Source organism: Zootoca vivipara, chromosome Z1 (genome assembly GCF_965207765.1).
Source record: "Zootoca vivipara chromosome Z1, rZooViv2.hap1.1, whole genome shotgun sequence".
NCBI lineage: Eukaryota > Metazoa > Chordata > Lepidosauria > Squamata > Lacertidae > Zootoca > Zootoca vivipara.
In genome coordinates, this window is record NC_142583.1 from 39,254,672 (window position 1) to 39,278,160 (window position 23,489).

At 40.3% G+C, this 23,489-nt stretch overlaps 1 protein-coding gene across 1 annotated transcript in view; it reads left to right on the forward strand.

Moving 5' to 3' along the window:
* Nucleotides 1-23,489, forward strand: part of FREM3 (FRAS1 related extracellular matrix 3) — a 92,759-nt gene that overhangs the window by 44,127 nt on the left and 25,143 nt on the right. The window contains exons 4-7 of the mRNA XM_035112018.3: nucleotides 229-459; nucleotides 1,332-1,457; nucleotides 10,211-10,462; nucleotides 22,796-22,945. Coding sequence (XP_034967909.3) covers nucleotides 229-459; nucleotides 1,332-1,457; nucleotides 10,211-10,462; nucleotides 22,796-22,945 — 759 coding nt within the window. The remainder of the gene's footprint in view (nucleotides 1-228; nucleotides 460-1,331; nucleotides 1,458-10,210; nucleotides 10,463-22,795; nucleotides 22,946-23,489) is intronic.

The following is a 23,489-nucleotide window of genomic DNA, read 5'->3' on the forward strand; positions in this document are numbered from 1 at the left end:
ATATTGGTTTTAACTTTTAAGTTGCATTACTGAAATAAATGCACTTTTCAACGATATTCTAATTTTCTGAGTTTCACCTGTATATGTTATATACGGTATGTGTATATGACCATTTCCTGAAATTTCAAAAGTGGATTCTTTTTTTCTTGAAGTGGTTCCTCTTGGAAAGTAGAAAAAGTGAATATTTTCTTATCCCTTTTTTGTTATTTCTTCCAAATATTCCTTCAGGCATTGGGACTAGAGACGGAACAGCAGAAAAGGATAAAGATTTCAAAGGAAAAGCCCAGAAACAGGTTCAGTTCAACCCGGGGCAGACAGTGGCTACCTGGAGAGTAAGAATAATAGTAGACAATGAATACGAGGAATCAGAGCTTTTCCAGATTGTTTTGTCAGATCCAGTTATGGCTGCCCTGGAATTTCCAGAACGGGCAACGGTGGAAATTGTGGATCCAGGTGATGGTATGTGGTTTTTTCCTACTTTTTATTCCTGCTTTAATTTTCCTCCCCTATAAAGGCACTCCAATCCTGTCCCCATGGAATGCAATTCAGCATCAGATGACAGTAGGTGGAAAACAATTGTCCCCTTCTGCTTGCAGAAGGGTTTTTAATGCAGTGGATGCCTCCACTAATGGATGGTGGGGAGGGCACTTTTTGCCAACTCCCATCTCACTCTTCACCTGCAGCCTCTTCCACTCCTGAGAACTTGCTCCAGAGGATTTTGGGGACCCTTCAGAGCAGCATGGAAAGTGGTGTAGGAAACCACAGGGAGGGGATCAGTAATGGAACTCCTCGCTTCCTTTCTATTAGCAGAGACTTCCTGCTCAATCATACACTGTTCCATCAACAGAAGGATAATAATAATAATAATAATAATAATAATAATAATAATAATAATAATAATAATAAATTACTTATATCCCGCTCATCTGGCCGGGCCTCCCCAGCCACCAACAGAATATAAAAACACGATAAAACATCAAACATTAAAAACTTCCCTAAACAGGGCTGCCTTCAGATGTCTTCTGAAAGTCAAATAGTTTATTTCCTTGACATCTGGTGGGAGGGTGTTCCACAGGACAGACACCACTACCATGATAGCCCTCTGCCTGGTTCCCTGTAACCTCACTTCTCACAGTGAGGGAACCGCCAGAAGGCCCTCTGACCTGGACCTCAGTGTCTGGGCTGGACAATGGAGGTGGAGATGCTCTTTCAGGTATACTATTTGCATAAAAATACAATTGAATACCACCCAGTATAGATCTATCTACCTTAAAATATTTTACTTAATATTTATTTGAACTCTCCCTCTCCCCCATTCCACTCTTTTCCAGAATCTACTGTGTACATTCCTGGGTCAGAGTACAGGATAGAAGAAGATATTGGTGAGCTGCTAATTCCTGTCAGGAGATCTGGAGATGTCAGCCATGAATTAATGGTCATTTGCTCCACACATCAAGGTAAGGTGTTCCTTGCTACATTAGGCCTGCTGTTAGCGGTTGTCAGGGGGTGGCCTGCCCATAAGGCAAGGTGAAGCAACTGCCTCAGCCAGCAAAAGCTAAAGAGGCAGTGCCCCTGTGGACACCACACCACCTCCGTCATTGGTGGAGAAGCGGTGTCTGCAGTGGTGCCAAAAGATCTCATTAGATCTTTCCGGAAATAGCCACCACAGGTAAGGGGGACTTTGGCAGTGTGGGGCGGCACAGCAGCACACTCCCATTTTGCCTCAGGCGGTGAAACATGACACACTGCCCCTGATTGTCGTAGTGCCTCTACAGCCTAGGAGTGACTTGTAACGTATTTGCATCATACAGCAGAATTTGCCATTTGCGTGGCATGTTCAAAAATGTGTCACATATATTCATCCTGGAATATAGTTAAAGCAGATACAAACATATATTAAGTGACTGGGCAGATTTGCTCTAAAATATTATTTCATTTTCATTTGCTAGGAATTGTGATCCAGTTAAACCAACTAAACATATTCCCCCTTTTTTTCCTTTTGTGTACAAGCTCTACACTTCCTTTGATGGCAAACAGGTGAATCGGTTCATAACAAAACATAGTATCAGATAGCCAATGAGATAATTTATGCGCCAGTATTAGGTAAATACATAAGGTTTCAGGTTTCCTTAAAATATTCAGCTCAAATATCTTAGGTGCTTAATTTTTTTTTTTAAAAAAAATGTTTTACTACTTGTTATTGCAGCCCTGGACTCCTTTATGAGGAAAGGTGGGATAAAAATTTAATAAAAAAATTAATTTCCACAAGAATTATCTGTATAATTCACTCAAACTGCAGTCCTGCACTTCCTTAAGGCCCACAGAACTCCGTGGGATATACTGCTGAGATAATAGGTTGGTCATGGGCTCAGCTACTCATGTGGTTGTAAAATGACTTATAAAATAATTGTTTTGAAAGTGAACTGCTACAACATGCCAAGTACAAATGATACAAAAGATATGCAGAAACTTATGCTAGATGTTCAAGTATAATATTCTCTGGATATTGTTTTTTTTCTTGTTCAGCTTATTCATATCTTTGTGGGAGGGCTGCTGGAAAATATGTGTGCTAGGTGATTATTATTTTTAATTCCTAGTTTCCTTATTAGGAAGCACTCCCTTTTGCATGGTGCACGTGCTGAAAGATTTATGCCCCTGTGAGTTAGACAGCTAGTCAAGTTGTTTCGGTGAAGCATGACAGCTGTTGGTCAGTTTTCAGATGTTAAGTATGCTAGCACAGCTGTGGGATGTAATAGGAAGATGAAAGCATTTTTAAAAACAGGTCCATAGCCACTTTTTACAGAGATTAGATTGCTTTGCCATTGCAGACTTTTATGCTGGGGTTGCTTGGTGGCCTTTCCAGAGATAGTGCTGGGAGTGTAAGCTTGCTGATTGATAGCAGGTCATGCAGACTGCAGTTGTATGCACACTTGGCGAGTAAATCCTGTTAAACTCAGCGAGGCTACTTTATGAGTAGACACAGGATTGCACTGGAGGTCTCCTTTTTATCTTGCAATTTCTCTTGAAAAGCACAGTAGATTTCTAAACGGTCACTGTGAGAGGAACCTGAGGGTCTGAACAGCTCTTTGTCAGGTCAAGGCCCTTCCAAAGGGTTACAATAATTTTTGTAAGGTTAAAACTACTACTTATTACTGATTATAGCTATTTTAATATTTATATAAGATTATGATTTAATAGTATTAAGAAATATAGGAGAATATAGGAGAATAGGTTTGAAAGCCATCAGTTGGGGAGCAAGGAAGTCACAGGCTTATGCAGCCAAATGTTTTATTTACTTTTGTGTATTAGATGTTATGTTGTATGGAAATATATGTAAAAACCAATAAAAATAATTATAAAAAGACCCTTCCGAAACTTATCGATGGGGTTGTGCAGTCCCCGTCCCCCCCTGCCCGACACCAATTATGGATTCTGTGAATGGAATGCAGTCAAAAAAAGGAGTGGATATTTTTATATGCTGTGTATATGAAGCTTGCATTACTTCTCTATAAATATCAGGATGACCCATTTCAGAATTTGCAACTGGGACTTTGAGACCAGTTCAAACTAGAGAAGTTGCACTTGAGTCAATGGCACTTAATTCCAAGTACGCCTAAACTAATGTGCTTAGAAGTAATCTGCATTTATGTCTGAGCAAACAGGCACTGGGCTGCACTATCTGTGGGGCTGTATTCAACAGAGCTGCTCCATTCATACAAGGACTTCTGCTTGTCCAATGGAATTTCCCTTCTCCCTCCTTCCATTGAGCACCCCCCCCAAAAAAATCTGTTGTTTGGGTGCCCCCAGCCCTCCAGAGCAGATGTAGGGAGGTGCAAGGACATGAGAGGGAGGGGAAAGTTATGCTATGAAAGTGGAAGTCTTTGCACTAATGGAATGACATTGTTGGAGGCAATTCAATCCAGTTTTTTATTAATCTCTTTTCTATATTTATATATTGCGTGTGGAGGTCCCCAAACCACCCCTAAATAAATCACAACGTACACAGAATTAAGTTTAATGGTTTTTGGCATGAATTTGGCCACAACTTTATTAAAATCCAAAACAATGTGTGAGTGGTTGCGTAGGCATTGGTTCCCAACTGTCACCTAAGGACAGAACTGATAATAAGATAAACTTGCCTTGTCAACACGGGGAAATCCCCACAGGGAGAGACGGGGACCGGGTGTACAGAACTCTCCCCTCTCCCTTCAGGCTCCCAGAGGCTTCAATATGCCGTCCTGGCCCCTACCTCGGGGTTACGGACACAGCATAGAGCCACTGTATACCTGACCAGGATTTCCCCACCACAATAAGATAAACTTGCCTTGTCAACACGGGGAAATCCCCACAGGGAGAGACGGGGACCGGGTGTACAGAACTCTCCCCTCTCCCTTCAGGCTCCCAGAGGCTTCAATATGCCGTCCTGGCCCCTACCTAGGGGTTACGGACACAGCATAGAGCCACTGTATACCTGACCAGGATTTCCCCACCACTCAGGCATAAACTTGGGGCCAACTAATCTTTAAGACCCTTAATACAAACATCATAACCAATGCCTAACCGCCAACCTTACAAGTTGTGACTATTTGCTATGCAGTAGGCGAAAACCCAAATGGCACCAGCCAATCAGCCAGATGGGAAAAATTCCTACCGGCCCCTGAATACAGGCGACCAAGAAAAGTCATAGCAATGTCAACACAGAGGCCTAAAAAACAGGGAGGGAGGGTGGGGATCAGAAACGCAGCCAAAGAGAAGGGTCCAGAAAAAACCAACGTTAAGCTTAAATACACCCCAAGGTTTGATTCACAAAATGATACATACCAATTTGCCCAACAACAGCCCTTAACCAATCAAACGGTGGCCACTCATGCCCCCACCTTTGCCATAGGCGTGGTTTTCAGCCCCCACCGCAAATCGTGCTCTCTGTAATGGAGAACCCGTCTTGTCTAATAATGAAAGTTATTTGGTTTTCTAACAGTAGAACAACTTGGAATAAAAGTTAAAAGCATGAAACCTAAATATAGCATAAAACAACAGTACATGATAAAACCAACAGGACAGTGCTAATATCAGCAACAACAAAATCTTTGGTTTTTAAGTGCCTTAATCTAAATTCTATTTTAATTGAAAAGAAAACCCACTGCTTCAAATAAATTCCTTTCTTTGTATATGTGCCCTTTCTAGAGATAACCATTCTTCTTTACATTCCTGCTATTTCTTGTCCAACATTTTGTGCTCCCCAAATGCAAAAGATAAAAATTATGCCTCTACATAAGATTTGGCAATGAGGGTGGTTGAGGAGTGGGATTTTTTTTTTAAGTATGTGCTGCTCTTCAACAGATTGTAGGGAAAGCATCTTAGTTTATATGAGGCGGCTCCCCGGCCCCCACACCAAAGATAAGGGCCAACTTCTAGATTAGGATTTGCTTATGGCCACATTCTCTTACAGTGAGCCAATGGGGGAAGGGTGGAGTGCCTTCCACTGGAGCTCAGAGAAAAGCAAAAGTTTCTTTTAAGTTTCTCCCCTCTGTCAGTATAAGAAGCATTTGAAGTCTGTGCCACAGTGGCACATTTAATTCCCTTGTACTCCATTGGAAACTGCCTCGCGACACTTGAGAGAAGACAGCTGCTCATGTGTCTGTGAGAGAGTACACCCAAGATGCCTTTGTCACCTAGGGTTTCCGTATATGGCAGAAGTGATGTTGGCTTCATTCTCACTGAGGTTAGAAACTTGTATCTTGGCTCTGCCACTTCAGATTCCAAGCGAGCGCTCAAATGATAGAATGTTATTCCATGATTTCTACACATGTGCCCACCCTGCCCAAATACTGTGAGTGGTATTGAACTAAGTAATTCCAAAAGCAGAATGGATTCTGCTTATGCAAGGAAATTATCTCCTGCCGTCACACGTGTTGTGTCCCCCAATCACCGGATTTGCTCCAGAGGGTTGGAGGAGCCCCCATAACAAATTTAGAGGGAAGAGAGATGAGGAGAACATTCTATTTGCACGAGGGTGGAGGTGTTTGCTTGCTCTGAGGTGGGTTTGCACTTTCCTTGAAAGTCCAGGTTCACAGCTTGGGTGTGATTTCGGACATGGCGCTAACTGGGTAGGCGCAGGTGGCAGTTAGGGGTGCTTTCTGCCATCTTCAACTTTATGCCAGCCGTGACCCTATCTTGAGATGTTGAACCTTGCTTCTGTTGTAAGTGCTCCAGTGACTTCCAGGCTATACTTCTGTTATGCATTATATGTAAGGCCACCTATGAAGATGGTTTGGAAATTTCAGCTAGTGGAGAATTCTGCCAGTCGCTTACTGGTTTGAGCGGAACAGGCAGAGTATGTTACACAAGTACTGAGCCAGCTGCGTCAGTTGTCAGTACGTTTTCAGGCCCAATTCAAAGTGCAGATGAACACCATTAAAGCCCTAAATGGTTTAGGACCAGCTTACCTTAAGAACCACCTTCAACTATATCATGTTGTCCATACCTTAAGATGTGCTTCTGCAGCCCTGTTGAGATGCCTGCCTTTAAATTCCAATTACAATTAGGTTGCTGTGTAATAAAATTGAGCCTTTTCAGTGGTGCTCCCCAAATACTGTAATGGAATTCAAATCCAAGTGAGAGCAGGCAAGGCTCCCCCCCAAAAATATATATATATTAAATGGGCCTTTAGGATATATGCTTTTTATCATGAACCTTGAGAGCTACTTAAGGTCTGTAAATTGGATGTTGTCTTTTAGACTTATCAGGGTTACTTTTCCTTTTACTGTATAGTATGCTAGTTTATGCAGCTTGGATGGAAATGGCTATTTTGAGTGATTTTATTGGATACAGTATTTTAATAATTTTATTCTTGATTTTTTTGCGGATTTGTATTGTATGCAGTTTTAAACTGCATGAGGGGCATGCTTTGCCTAAAAAGTGGTCTAACAGCCTGTTGAACAAACAGATGAACAAACAAACATGCATAGCTTTTACAATAATAATGCATTCATCCATTTCCAACATCACATGTTGACCCTCATTAGTGATGAGGCTCTATTTTTTTCTACCAAGGAAGTCATCTACCAGCTGATCAGCTTGGGAGAGCCACATCCAGCATGGTATGGGAGCATAAAAATGGAAGTGAAGTATTGGGTTCCCTGCATTTGGGATTCCCAAAGTTTTCTTTTTAAAGTCTTTTGCTTCTGTGTTGCTGGTCTTATAGTAGTTTGGCTGCTATAGTTTTGTTTTTTTTAAAAGAAATAGCCTTAGTGCCTTGTAGGAATCTTTTTGAAAGTCAAGAATTCAAAGGTCATATGTTATTTAATCAGTGAGCTATTACAGAGCCTTAATGCCATTTGTTCTTCCCATACTCCACCTTTTGTTGTTTACTGGCGTACGGAAAATCTTCAAGGGTGGCTTGGAATTTTGCAGCCTTATAAGCTGCCAACATTCTCTGGCTTTAACAAAACTAAGCATTTTGCTACCACACATTTGTGCAGTGATCCTAATTGTTGCTCTATACTCTCAGTTCTTAAGTAAAATGAGTCAAAAGCCCCAAAGACCCACTTTTGACAGCACAACACACACTATATTCAAACAGGCTAGAACGGCTTCACTTGAGCATATCATGTCACTTGAGCATATATGATAACCTTATTTGACCAATCCTCTATTTTGGGTATGATGTAAACACTGCAGTTTGAGATTTGAATACAATATCAATCTCCTTGTGCAGGGCTCAAACTATAATTCATGAATATTGAATGTACTGGAAATACATATTTAAAGAATTAACATTTCAAACTTCAGAAACGGGCATCTTTAATGTTCTGAAATATGTTTTATTTTAAGCAATCTGTTTGTGAAAGATATATTTAAAGTAGCTTTTATCCCTCTTACTGAGTGGAAAAACTAAATACCAATACTGGAGTCAATAAAATACCAAGCTGTAAAATCCAGCTTAAAACTGAAAAAGTGATGAGATAACAACAAAGCTGCCATCCTAATAAATTTCCAGCAGAGTAAAGCAGTTTTGGTTTGGCACCTAAAATATAAGATGCAGTACCAAGCAAATATTTCTGTGCAGGGTGTTCCATAAGTTGAGTCCCTCCTGCTCAGAGAGCCCTATCCTCAGGAGCAGGCCACAGGGTGGGGCAGCAGGGCTTACCTGACCTGCAGGCACCTGTGTTGCTGCTGCTGCATCCTGGGATAGAGAGAGGCCGGGGAGGTCTCTGTGTTGAAAATGCACCAACAGAGCCAATCCTCTCCTACTAGTGCATTTGCACCATCCCAGCCCCACCACTGCCTCCCTGCTCCCCCATTTCGTCCCAGTATGCAGTAGTGATACAGGCAACTGGCAGTGAGGTGAACAGCACTGTCCCAGCCCATCATGCTGGATTGAGGGGACTGTCCTGTTTGCCACCTGCCGAATGTGCCACCCCTTCAGCAGAAGAATAATTTAACATAATGTGATTTTGAAAGCAAATATTCAAATATTCCAAATTGGTTTTAAAGAGGATTTGACTCTTTTTGAATTGAGTCTTAAATGGCTTGTGAAAACCCTCTAGATTTTTGTCTTTGGCTGTGTACATATCATTCATTTAAAACACATTTCAATGTGCTTTAGAATGGGGGGGGAGGGGAGGTTGATTTTTCTTTTCTTATCAAGGTACTACAGTGTGTACCAGATACACAGATTTATAGCTTTTACAATGAATTTAATTCTATTACAACAATATTTGAATCTTGCTACACGCCACGCGGCTGCTTCAGGGGGAAGTTGAAATGTGTATATAATAGTACCTCTGCAGCTTCACTGATGGTAAGCATAATGTGACTTGGTAGAGCAGTGGTGCATGTAAAAAAGTATTTCAAAGACTAATATACCCTGTTTCTCCTATTTTAAGACGTAGTCATAAAATAAGCCATAGCAGGATTTTTAAGCATTCAATGAATATAAGCCATACCCCGAAAATAAGACATAGTGATAGGCGCAGCAGCAATGCCAGCCGTGGCAGGAGGAGGAGGAAAAAAAACAAGACATCCCCTGAAAATAAGCCATAGTGGGGGTTTTTGAGGAAAAATAAATATAAGACAGTGTCTTATTTTCGGAGAAACACGGGTATCTTTCCGCAAGATAATGATAATTTCGGTGAAGCCAGTTCATTTGCTATTGTGTCTATTAATTTGAAGATATTAAGACATACAGCAAGCAGCGAAAAGAAAATAATCTATGTTGTTCAAACTATGAACCTTTTAGTGAAAAACTACAGTTGATCTCATACACAGTTTGATTTTGTTATACTGTGGTACACACAGCCAGATATTCTGGTAGGGTTTGTGTGTGGGGAGAGGTGTTCATAGCAAATTTAATGCATACCTTAAAAGATAAATAGTAACTGGAGCAGAATTTGACTGCTTTCCCTATTGCAGTTTTCATCCTTGTGACTGATCCTGCCTGTAATTTCAGTGAGTGTAATTTCTAACTTGGAAAAGAACATGTTTGACTTGTAAGAATTTCAGCATTCATAGTTGCAGAGGAAAAACTGATTGTCACCTGATGAATGTTTGGAAACCAAAAGAAGAACAGAGAAACCCATCTATGATTAAGAGTTCTTCCTATGGTTAATTCCATGAGACCAGGCATCTATTGTAGCCATATTTTCCTGCAAACATTGTTTGTTAGGATCAAGGAAAGGCTCCACAGTTTGCAAATGCCAGAAATCCAAGTTTACCACTGCCCAAGGATAGGAGGATCAAAGATGAGAAGGATGGCGGCAGGTCCTTTCAAAGGTTTCCACCACCTTGCTGGTCTTTGAGAGCCCAGTGAGCCACATGATATGTAGTTGCCCTCATAAGAGCTCGTGAGAGGCTCCTCCCCAGTCCATGGCAGCCACTGCCCTGCCCCACAAGTTGTCTGGACAACGTTGATAAGCTTGCTGAGTCACGTGATCCCTGAAACCAGCAAAAGAGGTTGCTTGGGGGATGAACCATAGCTGTGGAGAACAGGAAACTGGCGCATTACGAAAAGTCATGATCATGTCATTCATATTGTTAAGCAGAGAGAATGAGGGGTTTTTTAAGGCTCATAACTGGTGGGGGTTTTATTTTTTAGAAAAAAACTAAAGATTGGAGTTTGAATGGAAATGATAATTTAATATTCTGCTGCTCAGAGATATTGTTCTCATCATTCTAATGCTTTTCATTCCTTTGCCACCCCCTTTTTTAGGATCTGCCACGGGTACGATTCCCTCCACGGTCTTGTCTTACTCAGACTATATTTCTCGTCCTGAAGACCATACTAGTCTCATTCGCTTTGACAAGGATGAGACAGAGAAAACCTGCCGTGTCATCATTATTGATGATTCGCTTTATGAGGAAGATGAAACTTTCAACGTCACATTAAGTATGCCAATGGGCGGACAAATTGGAACAGAATTCCCCAGCACCAAAGTAACCATTTTAGCTGACAGAGATGATGGTGAGTAGAAAGGTCCACAACAGAGACATGCTTCATCAAACTGTATGATATGAAATGCATTTTTCATATTTTTCTTATTTTAGCTAGATATATTATGATCAAGATTGAGGCCCTGGTCAAGTATTTCAGTAAGCTGTTCCTTGTTCCTGAATAACATCTTGCTTCCTCGTAGAAGTAGATTATGGTAAAAATGTAGTAGCTACTTCTTCTTAAGTTGATAATGGACTTTTAAAAAGCATTGTTATAGTATATAAGTTCTAAACATTCCACCAAGAAAATTACACATTTTTTATAGAATTATATATCCTATATGTTATATTCTATGGAAACAAAATGGGTTAGATCTGGATTGTGAGTTTGGACCTAAGGCCTTATTGGAAGCAGTGTGAAATGATAGTCATATGTGCAACTAACCTCGACTGAATCCAACCCAATGACAACAATATGTTGCCAGGACTTGTTGCTTTTCAATTTGGATTTCTGTAATATTGCAGCTGCACACACTTATGGAAGTAAGCACCCTTCATCATTTCTATATTCTGCTTACTTCAAAGCAGCTGCATTGAAGATCAGGTTATAAGAATCCTTTTTTTTCTCCTAGTACAAAATGAAATTTCCAGACAACTCCTGTCTGAGACGCATTTACAATTGGTTGACTTTAGGGTTCTGTGAGTGGCATGGGACACTTCTGCTGCTGCAGAAAGCGGGGGGGGGGGGGTTAACAGCTTTTGCAAACTCCTCCTTCCCCATGCAATGACTTGTGGCCCCTGAAAAATTGTTTGTAGATAGTGCAAGAGGAGGGAGGAATTAATGGCAGTCGCCTCCTCCCTCCTTTCTTCAGCAGGGGCTTCTGCTGGATCCCAGCATGGGAGGGACCCTGGATCCAACACAGTAAGTCATGTGAACACCGAGCTGATGTATGTTTTAAAAGATGAGAGGTACGTTAATGTTTGTGCAGTGTTGATTAAATTTATGCAGGTTAAAAAGTTGGTCAGTGTGCCATAATGCCAGAGGTTTGTAAAAGGATTTCATGAGACTACAGAGCTGGTTCTCATTATGAAAGAAGGTTTTTAATTTCAGGTCTTTACAAAACAACGAGTTAATCCTTTTTCATTATCAACACTCTGAGCAGGCTTTGTGTAATATCTAATGTGTAAGATCAGGAACAGTGCATTTATTCTTTTAATAGGTGTGAGTGTACATCAGTGCTCCTCATCCCCCCCCCCCCGAGACTCTAAGCAGTGCCCATTAAATGATGGGCACTTAACTTCCTTAAACAATAAATATTCTGAGGCCCACTTTCTCTGCAAAAGTCAAAACCTACCACTTGGTTTTAAATGACATTCTGGTGTTTATTCAAACTAGAAAACAACTTTTTGATCAAGTGCTGATGGCATACTCTCCAGAAATTCAAGGACTTGGGACAGATACCAGCAAACAAATAGGCTGAAAGACAATATTTTGGTTTCCTCGGCGGAGAAAGGAAGAGAATGGGCCAGAGAAATCCCCAGTGAGTGGAGTTAATCAAGCCATAATGGCCTTTTAACTAGACAGAACTTGTCCAAAGGCCATTATATTTTCCACTTGCATTGCATCCCTGCTTCTTTATCCTATTTTGCTTAACAGGAAAGCAGAATAAAGAGGGAATTAAGCCATTGTGAAAAGAAGAGAATTACTTTCTTTCCCAGACTTTGAAGGCCAGGGTTTCCTTGACTTCCTGAAAAGTCCACTTGGCAACAACGGATGAAGCAGCTTCCCATGCTGTGTACTTGTCTCAAAACTAACGACATTAATGGGCACAATAACTAATGTTCCGCAGTGTGTTTCTTATCTCAACTTGATTTGGCGTCAGGATAGTCTGCTTGTCTGACTTCGGCATAGAGCTGTCTGTCTTCTGTTTCATTTGTGAACAGTATTAAGCATGTAAGTAGTTCAGCTGACCAGTTGTGGGTTTCAGTGCTTTGCTTAGAGGTGACTTACAAATGTTTTCTGGATTACTGTATTCTTTAAAAAACCTATTTGGCGTGTAGGATTTTCTTTGGAGAGGAATTTTCTGAGTGCAGGCAGTTGCAGGGGGACTCCAGCAATTCTGAGTCATGTTGGACGAGCATGAAAAAGCTTGTTTCATTTTGGAGTGTAGAGCTACAAGAATGCATTGGAGAGGGATCATGAAGACAATAGAAGGAACAGAAAATAAATTTGGTAATAGACTAACAAGGATTGGGGACATATTGCTGCTATAGATAAAATGTTGAAATAATAGGTAAGCAATATAGAAGATGAAAGGTTAAAAACAACTGAAGCTAAAACAGGAAAATTTAGATGAGACCTTCAGGCTGCTTGGAAAACATCTTACATGGCAAAAGGAGCAGGGGATAAGGTTATGGTAAAAAACTAGGAAATGATCTTTGGATTAGAAGTATGGAAAGTGGCAATATGCTAGCATACTTGGAAGATTTGCTTACGTATTGTGTTAGACCAAACGCAAATGAAGATATCAAGACTGACAAAACTAACAGAAGAGTTGGAAATAGGAAGTAACCCAAATATATACCGGTAGTAAATGGATATCAAAGCATATAGTAGCAATAGCCCTTTTTATCATCCAAAACTTGCAGCAAAGGGTTTATGTGTACTTATCATACGTTTCCCACATCACATTTTCTTTAAAAGGAGAAAACTTCAATTTTTTAAATTTATGGTAAGACTTGTTAGATAGATCTTTCAAGTAAAGGACTTCATGAAGGGTACATTTTCACTTTTTAAAAAAGATGTGAAGATTAGTCTGTTCACACACAAAGTAACAGAGAGATTAGTTAGAAATGCAGATAAGTGGAGGGAGGGAAAAATAATAGTGGCAGAAGATTTTAATGAGTGATAAATGAAAAATTAGACAAATCAAATTAGTATTCAAGTTGTGCACAGCTTCCTAAGGTGTTCCAACATTTCCAGCTAAGAAATGACATGTGTTTGGCAAATCTTAAATGAAGATCAAATTAATTATGCATACTATTCATGCCACTATAATTCATACTAAAAAGTAGGGGTTTTTTTCTCCACTTGCATATTATTTCAAACATAAAAACAGCAAAGATTGGGAATAAGATTTATGTCAACTATGTAGTAATCAAAGGAATGAGTCTGGAAACTGAAGAGGTTTTTGTTTTTGTTTTGTTTGTTTTTAAAGGGCAATTGGAGATTGAATAATAATGTTACAAAATAGAGATGTTATAAATTTAATAGTTCAATATATAGATACTTTATGTTGTAGAGGAAGTAAGGCTGCCCACTTTCTCCTTGGTACTTAATTGCAATTCTCAGTTTGCACATCTTTCTAAACCATGGTTTAGTGACACATGAAGAAGTCACAGCATGCCTTGGAGCCTAATGCAGTTGGGAGCAGCTTTCCTCTTCCTCTGAATCTCAACTTGAAATGTCATCTGGACAAGGGATCTTGGCTTGAAACAAACTCTGGCCACTTTCAAAACTTCAAACCGTGGTTTCTGAAACTGGCTTGTTTGTTGTGAACCACAATCCCTGACTTAAAAGTGCCCAAGTCGTCCTCCTCACTGTGCATGGGTGGGGACAGGAGCCCTAAAGTCATGGCAGGTCAATCCCTGCTTGTGCACATCTTGCTAAACATAGTTTAGTGTGATCTGCAAATTAGTCTTGCATGTCAGTGTTGAGAACAGAGGGGAAATAATTTAAATTGGATAATTGCTGGAAAACTGAACAACAGAATGTAATTATCAGCTTGACAGATTAGGCGGTGTTAGAAAAGAGAGCAGAACTTTGGATAAGGAAAAATGTATTTCAAGGCAATGTTTATAGATAAATACAGAAATTTATCATGAAGTATTTATCAAAGATTTTTTTTGTGGCAGTGACATTTTACAAATTCATTATGATGAGATTTGTGCATAGATATTGTCAGTAAAATAAACTTTAAGAGTGTTTAAAGCAGTATAAATATACATTCCACTAGAGGTATTATTTACAAAGTTCACTGCAGTTTTCTTCTTTGTGTTAGAGTCAAGTCCAGCCTTTGTTGACCTGGTTCCATACTCCTGGGGACTGATGAGAGTAGAGGGTACCAGGTTGACAAAAACTGGCTGACACAAGGAGGAACAATGAATGAACATTGTAAATTACCTTTTCATTATTGAGGCAGGCCAGGTTTAAATACCCCAGAAGCAGGCCAGAGTGAAACCTTTTGGCTGCCCCCCTGGGTAGAGCCCGGCATCCAGTCTGGCTGTGATTGGCCAGATATTGGGCAGGCTAGCATCCACTTCCCAGGCCAGCGTGAGGCCAGTTTGGAGTCGCTCCGGCCTGGGAGAACACCTCCTGCCATGTTCCACACTGGGTCATGGTGCGAAGCAAGCACCAGACCTTGAAGGTAAATTGCCTTTTCATCATTCGTATATTTAAAAAAAAACTGTATTTGCTTATAAAATTATTTTTAAAATATCCACTGTAAAATATTTGTGCTGCGTCATGTTAGTGAAAACTACAAAACTGTGTATGGCTTGATCTTTTTCCTGGGCCTATCAGTTCTGCGACAGAAAGAGAAATAAATTCAACTGTTATCACCTAACTAATGTTCTAAGGTTTATTGAAGGAGAGAAAGCTGTAGAACTGCAATTATTTCCATATAGTGTCTGAGTGGTGGCTGAGGGAGAGAGAGAAATTGTTCTGAGAGAAGACAATACTGTAATTCAGAGAGATCACTATCTGATACCCATCTGTCATTCACTCAACAATAAAGTAATTATACATAGTATTTCCTTTCTGTAAATCTGGTATTAGAGCTTGAAAGAGATAATATTAAGTGGTAAAAAAAACCAACCTTGAATAAAAACTAAATTTAAAGTGAAGATTAAAATGCTTGGAATATCATGTTTCTTTGCTCTATCTGGGCAGGAAAACAGTATATTTGGATCTGATGGACCTTGACATCTAAGTAGGGAATCATATGGGAATTCAGATGTGAGATCCCTATCCATTATTAACACCGGATTGTTAAGCTGGGCTGTTCAGTATTGCCACTGATCCTATTATGCCATTTCAGTGCGTTTCAGATTGAGGGAAGCTGAATGCAGGGAAAGGAGCTCTGAACAATGGCAGCAGTCGCTCCTAAGATCCCAAAATTTATCCTGTTTCCCAAGCATCAAATGCCTCCTTATGGGGATCAACACAGAATTGAGAAATGGCTGCGTGCACAGTCACACCGTACATTTAACTCTCACACCCCTGAAACTGGGGAACCATAATTTGTTAAGGTTGCTGGGAACTGAAGCCCTGTGAGGAATAAGCTGCAATCTCCCCCCGCCCCTTTAGGATTTTTGTTCAAACAATTTTTTTGTACTTTTTCAAACTTTAGACACTTATGATACCTTCCTCTTGCACGTGGGTGATGATGTTTGAGCTGCATGAAGACTCACATTCGGGGAATGGATTTGCTATTGGTATATATAGCATGGCATTAGTTTTTTAAGTTAGGGAGCACTCTTTAAGACCTAGTTTCTTTGAGTTTTGTTGTCGTCTTTCATTTTGACAATGTGCAGCAACGCACACTGTGGGGCATTAGACGGCGGAAGGACCTGGCTTCTGGGACTCTGGGAGTAATGTGCTGCCAACCTGCTCTTCTGGACAGATCTCAGAGGAAGCCACTTTTGTGCATTCACAGCAGAAACTGGCTCTGCACTGTGAAGGTAGACAGGAAATCAGTGATATTACAAACATACTACAATTGTTACTGCTTTTTGTTTTTTTAAAGTAATGAATATACATTTGATTTTATAAATGCACACGCAATGTTTTCTAAACATTTCTAAAGTATCAAGAATGATCAAAACAGGCTGCTGAATCATGATTCATAGCACCCCACTCTCAAATGTGCTGTCAAGGTGATGGAAATCTGGGCTTGACCTGCAGGAGGGGAAAGCACACAGCAAGTTTTATACCTTTGTACAATATGCACCATTTAGCTTCTCTCCCCCCCTTCCCCAGCCTAATGGGTATATTGCAGGACAAGAGCCTAAAAAAACTGGTCAGGAAACCATGAGTATAAGTTGTATGGGCTGCATGCAAGGGTCTCTATTTGTCGCTGATGAACAGTTGATGGGGCCAGAAAGTAGAGTAAGCTACAGGTCTTTAGGCTAAAGTCAATACAGGCATACCTCAGGTATATTGTGAGTTCACTTCAGGCCACAGCAATAAAGCAAATAATACAATAAAGCAAGTAACACATTTTTGTTTGTTCCCCATTGATATCAAAGTTATGTTTACATTATACTGTGGTCTATTAAATGTGCAATAACATTACGTTTTACAAAAAACAATGTACATGCCTTAATTTTAAAAATACTTCAATGCTAAACAATGCTAACCATCACCTGAGCCTCCAGCAAGTCATAATCTTTTTTCTGATGCAGGGTCTTGCCTGCAGCTGCACCCACATCCTTGTAAGGTGCAGCAGGAGTTGCTTTGCAGCAGGGACAGGCTCCTGCATCCTTGTCTTCAAGTCCTTTGATTTGTTTTTTAAAAAACAAAACCTGCAATTTTTTTGAAGAGCAGTAAATTGGAGTGCAATAAAATGAGGTATACCTGTATAAATACTTGATCCAACTGGAGTTCTGCGTATTGGTGATGCAGGAATATTCATGCTCTTGCAAGGACAGCAGACCAAAGGTTTTGTCAGTATATTCATGTATGTTCTGCATTAAATTCTTTTAAGTAAGGCATGTGCTTGATGAAGTAAATGCTTAAATTGAATTTCAAAAGGTAATCAGTGACCTGTTGATCTGTAACATCACATGATGATTCCTTTTAATAATAATAAAAAAAGCTTCACAAACAGGTAGTCAAGACAAAAAGCCAATCCTTTGATCTTGGTTTTCTAGATACGGCTGAATAATATGGCATTTGCAGCAAGCCCTTGATCATACACTAATAGTAAACTGTGGGTTCTGTGTTATTTTCTTGTTCTTCAGAAGCATGCCTTCTGATCATGTGTAGCTGAACAAAGGGTCCAGTTGTACAGTAATGAGCTTTGAAGACAGAGATGCAAACAAGTTGTGATTTTTATAAGGAAACGGAAATCTTACCATGGTTCTCTACTACAGGAATGTTTAAGTGGCATAGCAGGTAGAACAGGTTTTGGGTCCAGTGCTTGTGCTTTTAAATAATCAAGGGAACAACAAGGTTATGCAGATAGCCTGAATAAACACTGTAAAGTCCTCTTTGAGGAAAACAGAAATAGATTTTAAATTAGCCATTGGCTCAAAAGATTTGTGGCTGATACTAAGTAAATTAAAGGGTTTTAGGGGAAAGGCATTACCTTCTTTGATATAGTTGCTGCTTCATTAGCTCATATATTTCAGAGCAGTGTAACTTTTTCAGTTTTTTTTCTTTTTAATTTACAAACATTGTTATCTGCTGATAAAGAAACATTGGAAAATGTGTTTAAAATAGCTTGTTTTTATAATTAAAATGGAAAATTGTATATTTATATATGCATATAAACAGTATCAAATCTCACATAGCGTTAACCCTATGTTTCTGATTCCAAAAAGGTGTTCCCTTCTAACCAAGGTGGAATCTAGAAACATATAAAAAAACGCTGTGAATTATTATTATTTTAATTTTTTAAAAAAGTTTTGAAAAATATATTCAATTCGCCATAGCTCACTGTAAGGGGGTGGGCTTACAGGGAGCAGCCACCCCCATCAAATCCAGCTCCTCGGACAGCTCGGACAGCAGCGGAAGGACAGGAGAAAGGAAGCAGGAAGGGAGCGGAAGGGACCAGGGCTCAGGCAGCATACAAGAGCCCTTTTCTACAGCCTGGGAGGGGCCAGTAGAAAGTTCAAGCGGGGAAACAGCAGAGGAGCGTCCTTTCAAATTCACCCGGGAACTGAGGAGATCAACGGCTTGCAAATGCAGGGGGAGGAGATTTGGGGCCCCCAAACTACTCTGCTGGGGGAGGAGCCGAAAAGTGCCATTGGGAGAATCTGATAGCAATGAGTAGACATGTTTTCCTGAAGCTTTTGCTTTGTAAATACAGTGGTACCTCAGTTTATGAACACAATTGGTTCCAGAGGTCTGTTCATAAACTGAAGCGTTCATAAACTGAAGCGAACTTTCCCATTGAAAGTAATGGAAAGTGGATTAATCTGTTCCAGACAGTCCGCGGAGTACTTAAACTGAAGCGTTCATAAACTGAAGCGAACTTTCCCATTGAAAGTAATTGAAAGTGAATTACAGTAATCCGTTCCAGATGGGTCTGCGGCGTTCGTAAACCGAAAATTCGTAAACCGAGGTGTTCTTAAACCACAGTAGCTTGTTCAATAAAAGCACTAAAGACAAGATGGTTTAGTGTCGTTGCTTGAGGGTAGCCAGCAACCTCCGTGACACTCACCATCACCATCTAGTGTCACATTTGTATAATGCACTTTGCAACACTCTTAAAATGTTTCATTTGTAGCTGTATAGCAGAGTCCCATGCTTTGCTAGAGGCAGAGGAGAAGAGTGAGTGCTAAAATACAAAAGCAACCTCAGCCTGTTGTTCTCTGCTCCTTCTGACACCACTTCTGCTGTTGGATATGTGCTCATTAAGGCATTAGTGGCAATTGTTTCACAATCTGGCCACCTACTTAAGGAAATGGTTGAGCAAGAAAAGTCTTTAAAAGCTCTTATTATTTATCCTATTTCCAGTGGCCTGTCTTTGAAAGATTGTTCTAGAGATACCATGGGCAGAATAAGTTCATGTGGAATATTTTGCTGCCATAAGAAAAATGACTTCATTGTTACTGGACTACCTCGTTGTAAAACACCCTGGCTTTATTTATTTTGCATTATTGGTTTTGCTTGGTAGAGATGGAAAATGAAGAACAAGAAAAGGACATATTTTCTCTTCTGACTGGGGTGTAGCTCTAGCTACATGGGTTGTTGTCTTGCCAAGAGAGAAGAGGAGATATGTTAGATAGGCCTCTGTTCTCTTCCAGTTATTAGTGGGTTCCGCCTCAAAGCTTGCTGGCAGTGGGTTTAGGTCCATCTAGCAAGAGTGGATTATATTTCAGAGACAAGTGATTAAATCCCTGTAACAACTGAGGCGTGACTAGGGTCATGTTCTGAAGGCCTCCAGTCATGTCTGTTTAGTAGTCTCCTAATTAATTTTTGTATGAATAGGGAGAGTAACTATATTTAATTAAAATGTTGAGGATGCTATATAATTGCTCCTGCTCTTTTTAGTTTCTGTCCACAAACTGTACACTGAGGCATGCACACTTTGTGCTTAATTCATTAAGCAACAGGAACTGTTACTATTGAGCCGCCATTGTTTTCTAGTGGTGCTTACAGTGGGCATCCCAGGACAGCCCCACTAAAAGGAATAGAAGTTGCACCAGTGGCAGTACTCTGGTGGACAAACAGTATATACAAAACAAAAGAAACTGGTTTCTCCCCCCCGCATCATGATATCTTGACCACACTTGCACGGTTGGATGGCCACCTGTCATGTATGATCTAATTGAGATTCCTACATTGCAGGAAGTTAGACTTATGTGGCCCTCAGGGTCCCTTCAAACTCTACACTTCTATGATTTTGTGCTTCTTCTACTATATCCTATTATGTCTTGGGCTCTTGTGATTGGCACACCACAGGGGGTGGGGGTTGAAAATAGGGGATTGTACTCGTAAGCTTTAGATATTAAGTGCAGGTGCTTCATTACAGTTACACTAATGCAAATGCTGGGAGGGAGTTGCCATTTGGGAGAATGATCTGAGAGTGAGATCAGGATCTGGCCCTGTGCCCACAAATATTTATATAAATATATTTATTCTGAAATGTATTTATGGCATGGATCTTAATTGCCGAGGGCTGCACAAATGAAAATATGTGCAACATAAATATCTCACGGCATATGTGCATAGCAACAGAAACACAGACATATTTATATACCAACAGCTGTTCGTTGCAATTTGCAATATGGTTTGAAGCTGCTTATCAGTGTTTGAAACTAGCAATTCCTTTGCCTCTGATTTCTTATTATGTCCCTTGTACGGTTTGCTAAATCACAGGAAGCTAAATATTGTGGACAGCTCACTTGGAGATAGGCAAAATACCCAGTGAGGCAAATTGGAAGTATTTTTCTCACCCAAATTGGCACTAATATTGTGAATATGTTAGCACCACTAATCATAGCATTGTTGGGCAGGGACTGTATTATATTCCACCAGCAAACTTAGGTGTGCTGATAAGGTAAGATCTGCAATTAGAGTTTAAGTCTTTCCTTTTCCATCTTCACAATGTGACAGATCTCATTGATCTGATAGGATGTAAGGAACATTTTCTTCATACTTCTTGTGAGAGAACTGGATTGTCTCCTTATGACTTGGGTCAAGGCTGAGCTGAAAGTAGTTGTCAGAGATGATCCAGAAGCCAAGAACTGACCGAGAAGTCAGACCTGAGTGACCAAGCTAGGAATTAGATCTCAGGAACAATGCCAGCAGTCAGAGACAAGGAATGCAGGGTTTGGTGGGGAACACCAGGAGGGAAGGTCCCTGTCCAAACAAAAAGAGTGCAATGTTGAGCTTGGATGGGTGGGGTCAAGGTTCCGGAGCTGACAGCTCACTGCACAGGGCAGCTGAACAAAGCCCTGTGGATAGCTCACTCGGTAGAACATGAGACTCTCAATCTCAGGGTGGTGGGTTTGAACCCCGTGTTGGGCAAAAGATTCCTGCATTGCAGGGGGTTGGGTCAAATGGCCCTCAGAGTCTCTTCTAGCTCTTTGATTCTATGAAGCTGCTGGTTCTAGCCTGGGCAGCTGTTAACACCTAGCCAATATTATCACTGTGCCTGGAAGAGCATCTATTGGATCTGCATCAACCATGTATAAGCATCAACCATGGAAGCAGGTTTATAAAATTTAACTATGTGTGCTTCCAGATGTATGTTTATTGTGCATTTAGAGCTGTGTTTTTTATCACCATACACACAAAATCAGCAGCAAAGTGCTAGCCTGTATTCCCACCCCCAATCAGCAGCAAAGTGCTAGCCTGTATTCCCACCCCCATTTAATCCAGATTTATGCTTTCTTCAGAAAATCCAATTAAGTTTAAAGTAAGCCTGTCGCCAGTTATAATTGGTGACATCTCCCATTTGTAATATTCAGCTCCTGTCTAGAAGCACCCTAAGTTTGGAAAAAGCGTCCCCTCCCTGTGTTTTATTTAAGTATCTACTGACAAGCGAACTCCAATTGGTGAGGAGATGGCTTGTCATTCTTTGCCATTATTGCCTCCTGGGTGGTCAGCGCACAGCTGAACCAGCTGCCTATGGCAAAGTGCTGTGTTGTGCAAACGGTTAGGCTAAGACACGTTCCATCTCCTGCAGTTGTCCAATATCTGTGGGTTGGCCCACAGTCTTGTCCCCCCTGCTGCCACCCCTAGAATTATCCCCTCTTTGTGCATAAAAGTGCCTAAATATTGAGGTGCGAGCCAGGCAATCATAGCAAAGTGAGATGAAAAGTGAATGTGTGACTTTACAGAGAGTATTGTTTATAGACACACACTCTGTGGGTGACTGGGCCAGTACTTCAGAGCTGTTGTTGCCTACAAAATATATACCGCACCTCATTTTTTTAATACCCAATCACCAGTTAAATCAATTTTAAAGGTTTTTAGAGTGCTTCAGGTTAGGAAAACCAAAGTAAGCATCCTCAAGCAGGACTGACACAATTGTTGTCTGTATGAAGATAGAGGAGCTGCCTTGAGGGCCGCATTGGAACTAAGCAGAATATCAATTTAAAAACCAAGCCCAAAGGCTGCTATATTCACTGTGTTAGACAAAGTATAATGAAATTGCTTTTAATTGAAAATGAAGACATTCCCCATCCACCTGCCTAGCTAATTAATGTGCTGAGCTGCTAAATTAGTGCTAGTTTCAGTCTGTCTTGTGATGTTTGATCTCTTACACTAAACAATGGGGTGACTGCTTAAGCCCATTTTCACGCTGGCCTTTTCCCTGACCTGATTTATAACTTTTGGGATTCACCCTGATAAAAGGCAAGTCTTTCACTTTGAGGAATGAAGAATAATACTCTGTTTTGTCAACAATTTTTGTTAATTGCCAAAAATCATTTTTTAAAAAAATCTGTTCCTTCATTTTGTTCCTTTCGTTGCGTAGTTCTAACTCATTTTTCTTACAAGAGATTTTCCTAAAAGGATTGCCCTGTTGATTCATTTGTTTGCAAGTTACAGGTTTGTTACCTGATCACTGCGTTTTGGGAAATTGATGAGCTCTTAATCTTTTTTCTCCTTTTTATGTTCTGCATCTAGAACCCGCTTTTTACTTTGGTGACACAGAATATCATGTGGCTGAGAGTGCTGGTCACATCGAAGTTCGTGTTTGGAGAACTGGAACTGACCTGTCTAAAGCAGCCACTGTCACTGTGCGCTCCAGGAAAACAGAACCATTATCTGCAGAAGGTGAATTAATTTTTCCAAGAGGCATTACCAATGTGCTATATCTCAACACTGATCTCTGCCAGATACGTTTGCATTGTGCATTATTCAGACATACGCAGATTTTGCCAGGAAAATCTCAGCACAAATTTTCAATAAATAGCTGCCCACAATACTCCCCAACTGTTTCCTTCAGACACTGTAATTCCAGAGTGTGGAATTATGGGCAAAACTATAAGAGAACTTAATGTTTTTATTTTCAGAGTGCAAGTGAGGGATTTAATTGGTTTAATCCAACTAACCTAAGAATAATAATAAAACAAAAATCTGATTTGCTAAAAATAAATGTAATGGTTAATAATTGTTAATGAGCTGAAAAGCTACCGTACTAAAGAGCTTGCAGGTGTAGTATCAGCCTCTGTGTATAATCTTTGACAATTATTGGAAAATAGATGAGGTACCTGCAGAGTAGAGGCCGGCAAATGTTAACCCCATCTTCAAAAGCAGGGTGAAAGAAGGCTCAGGTAAGACAGGTGACTGACCAGTCAGCTTAACGTTGATTCCAGGA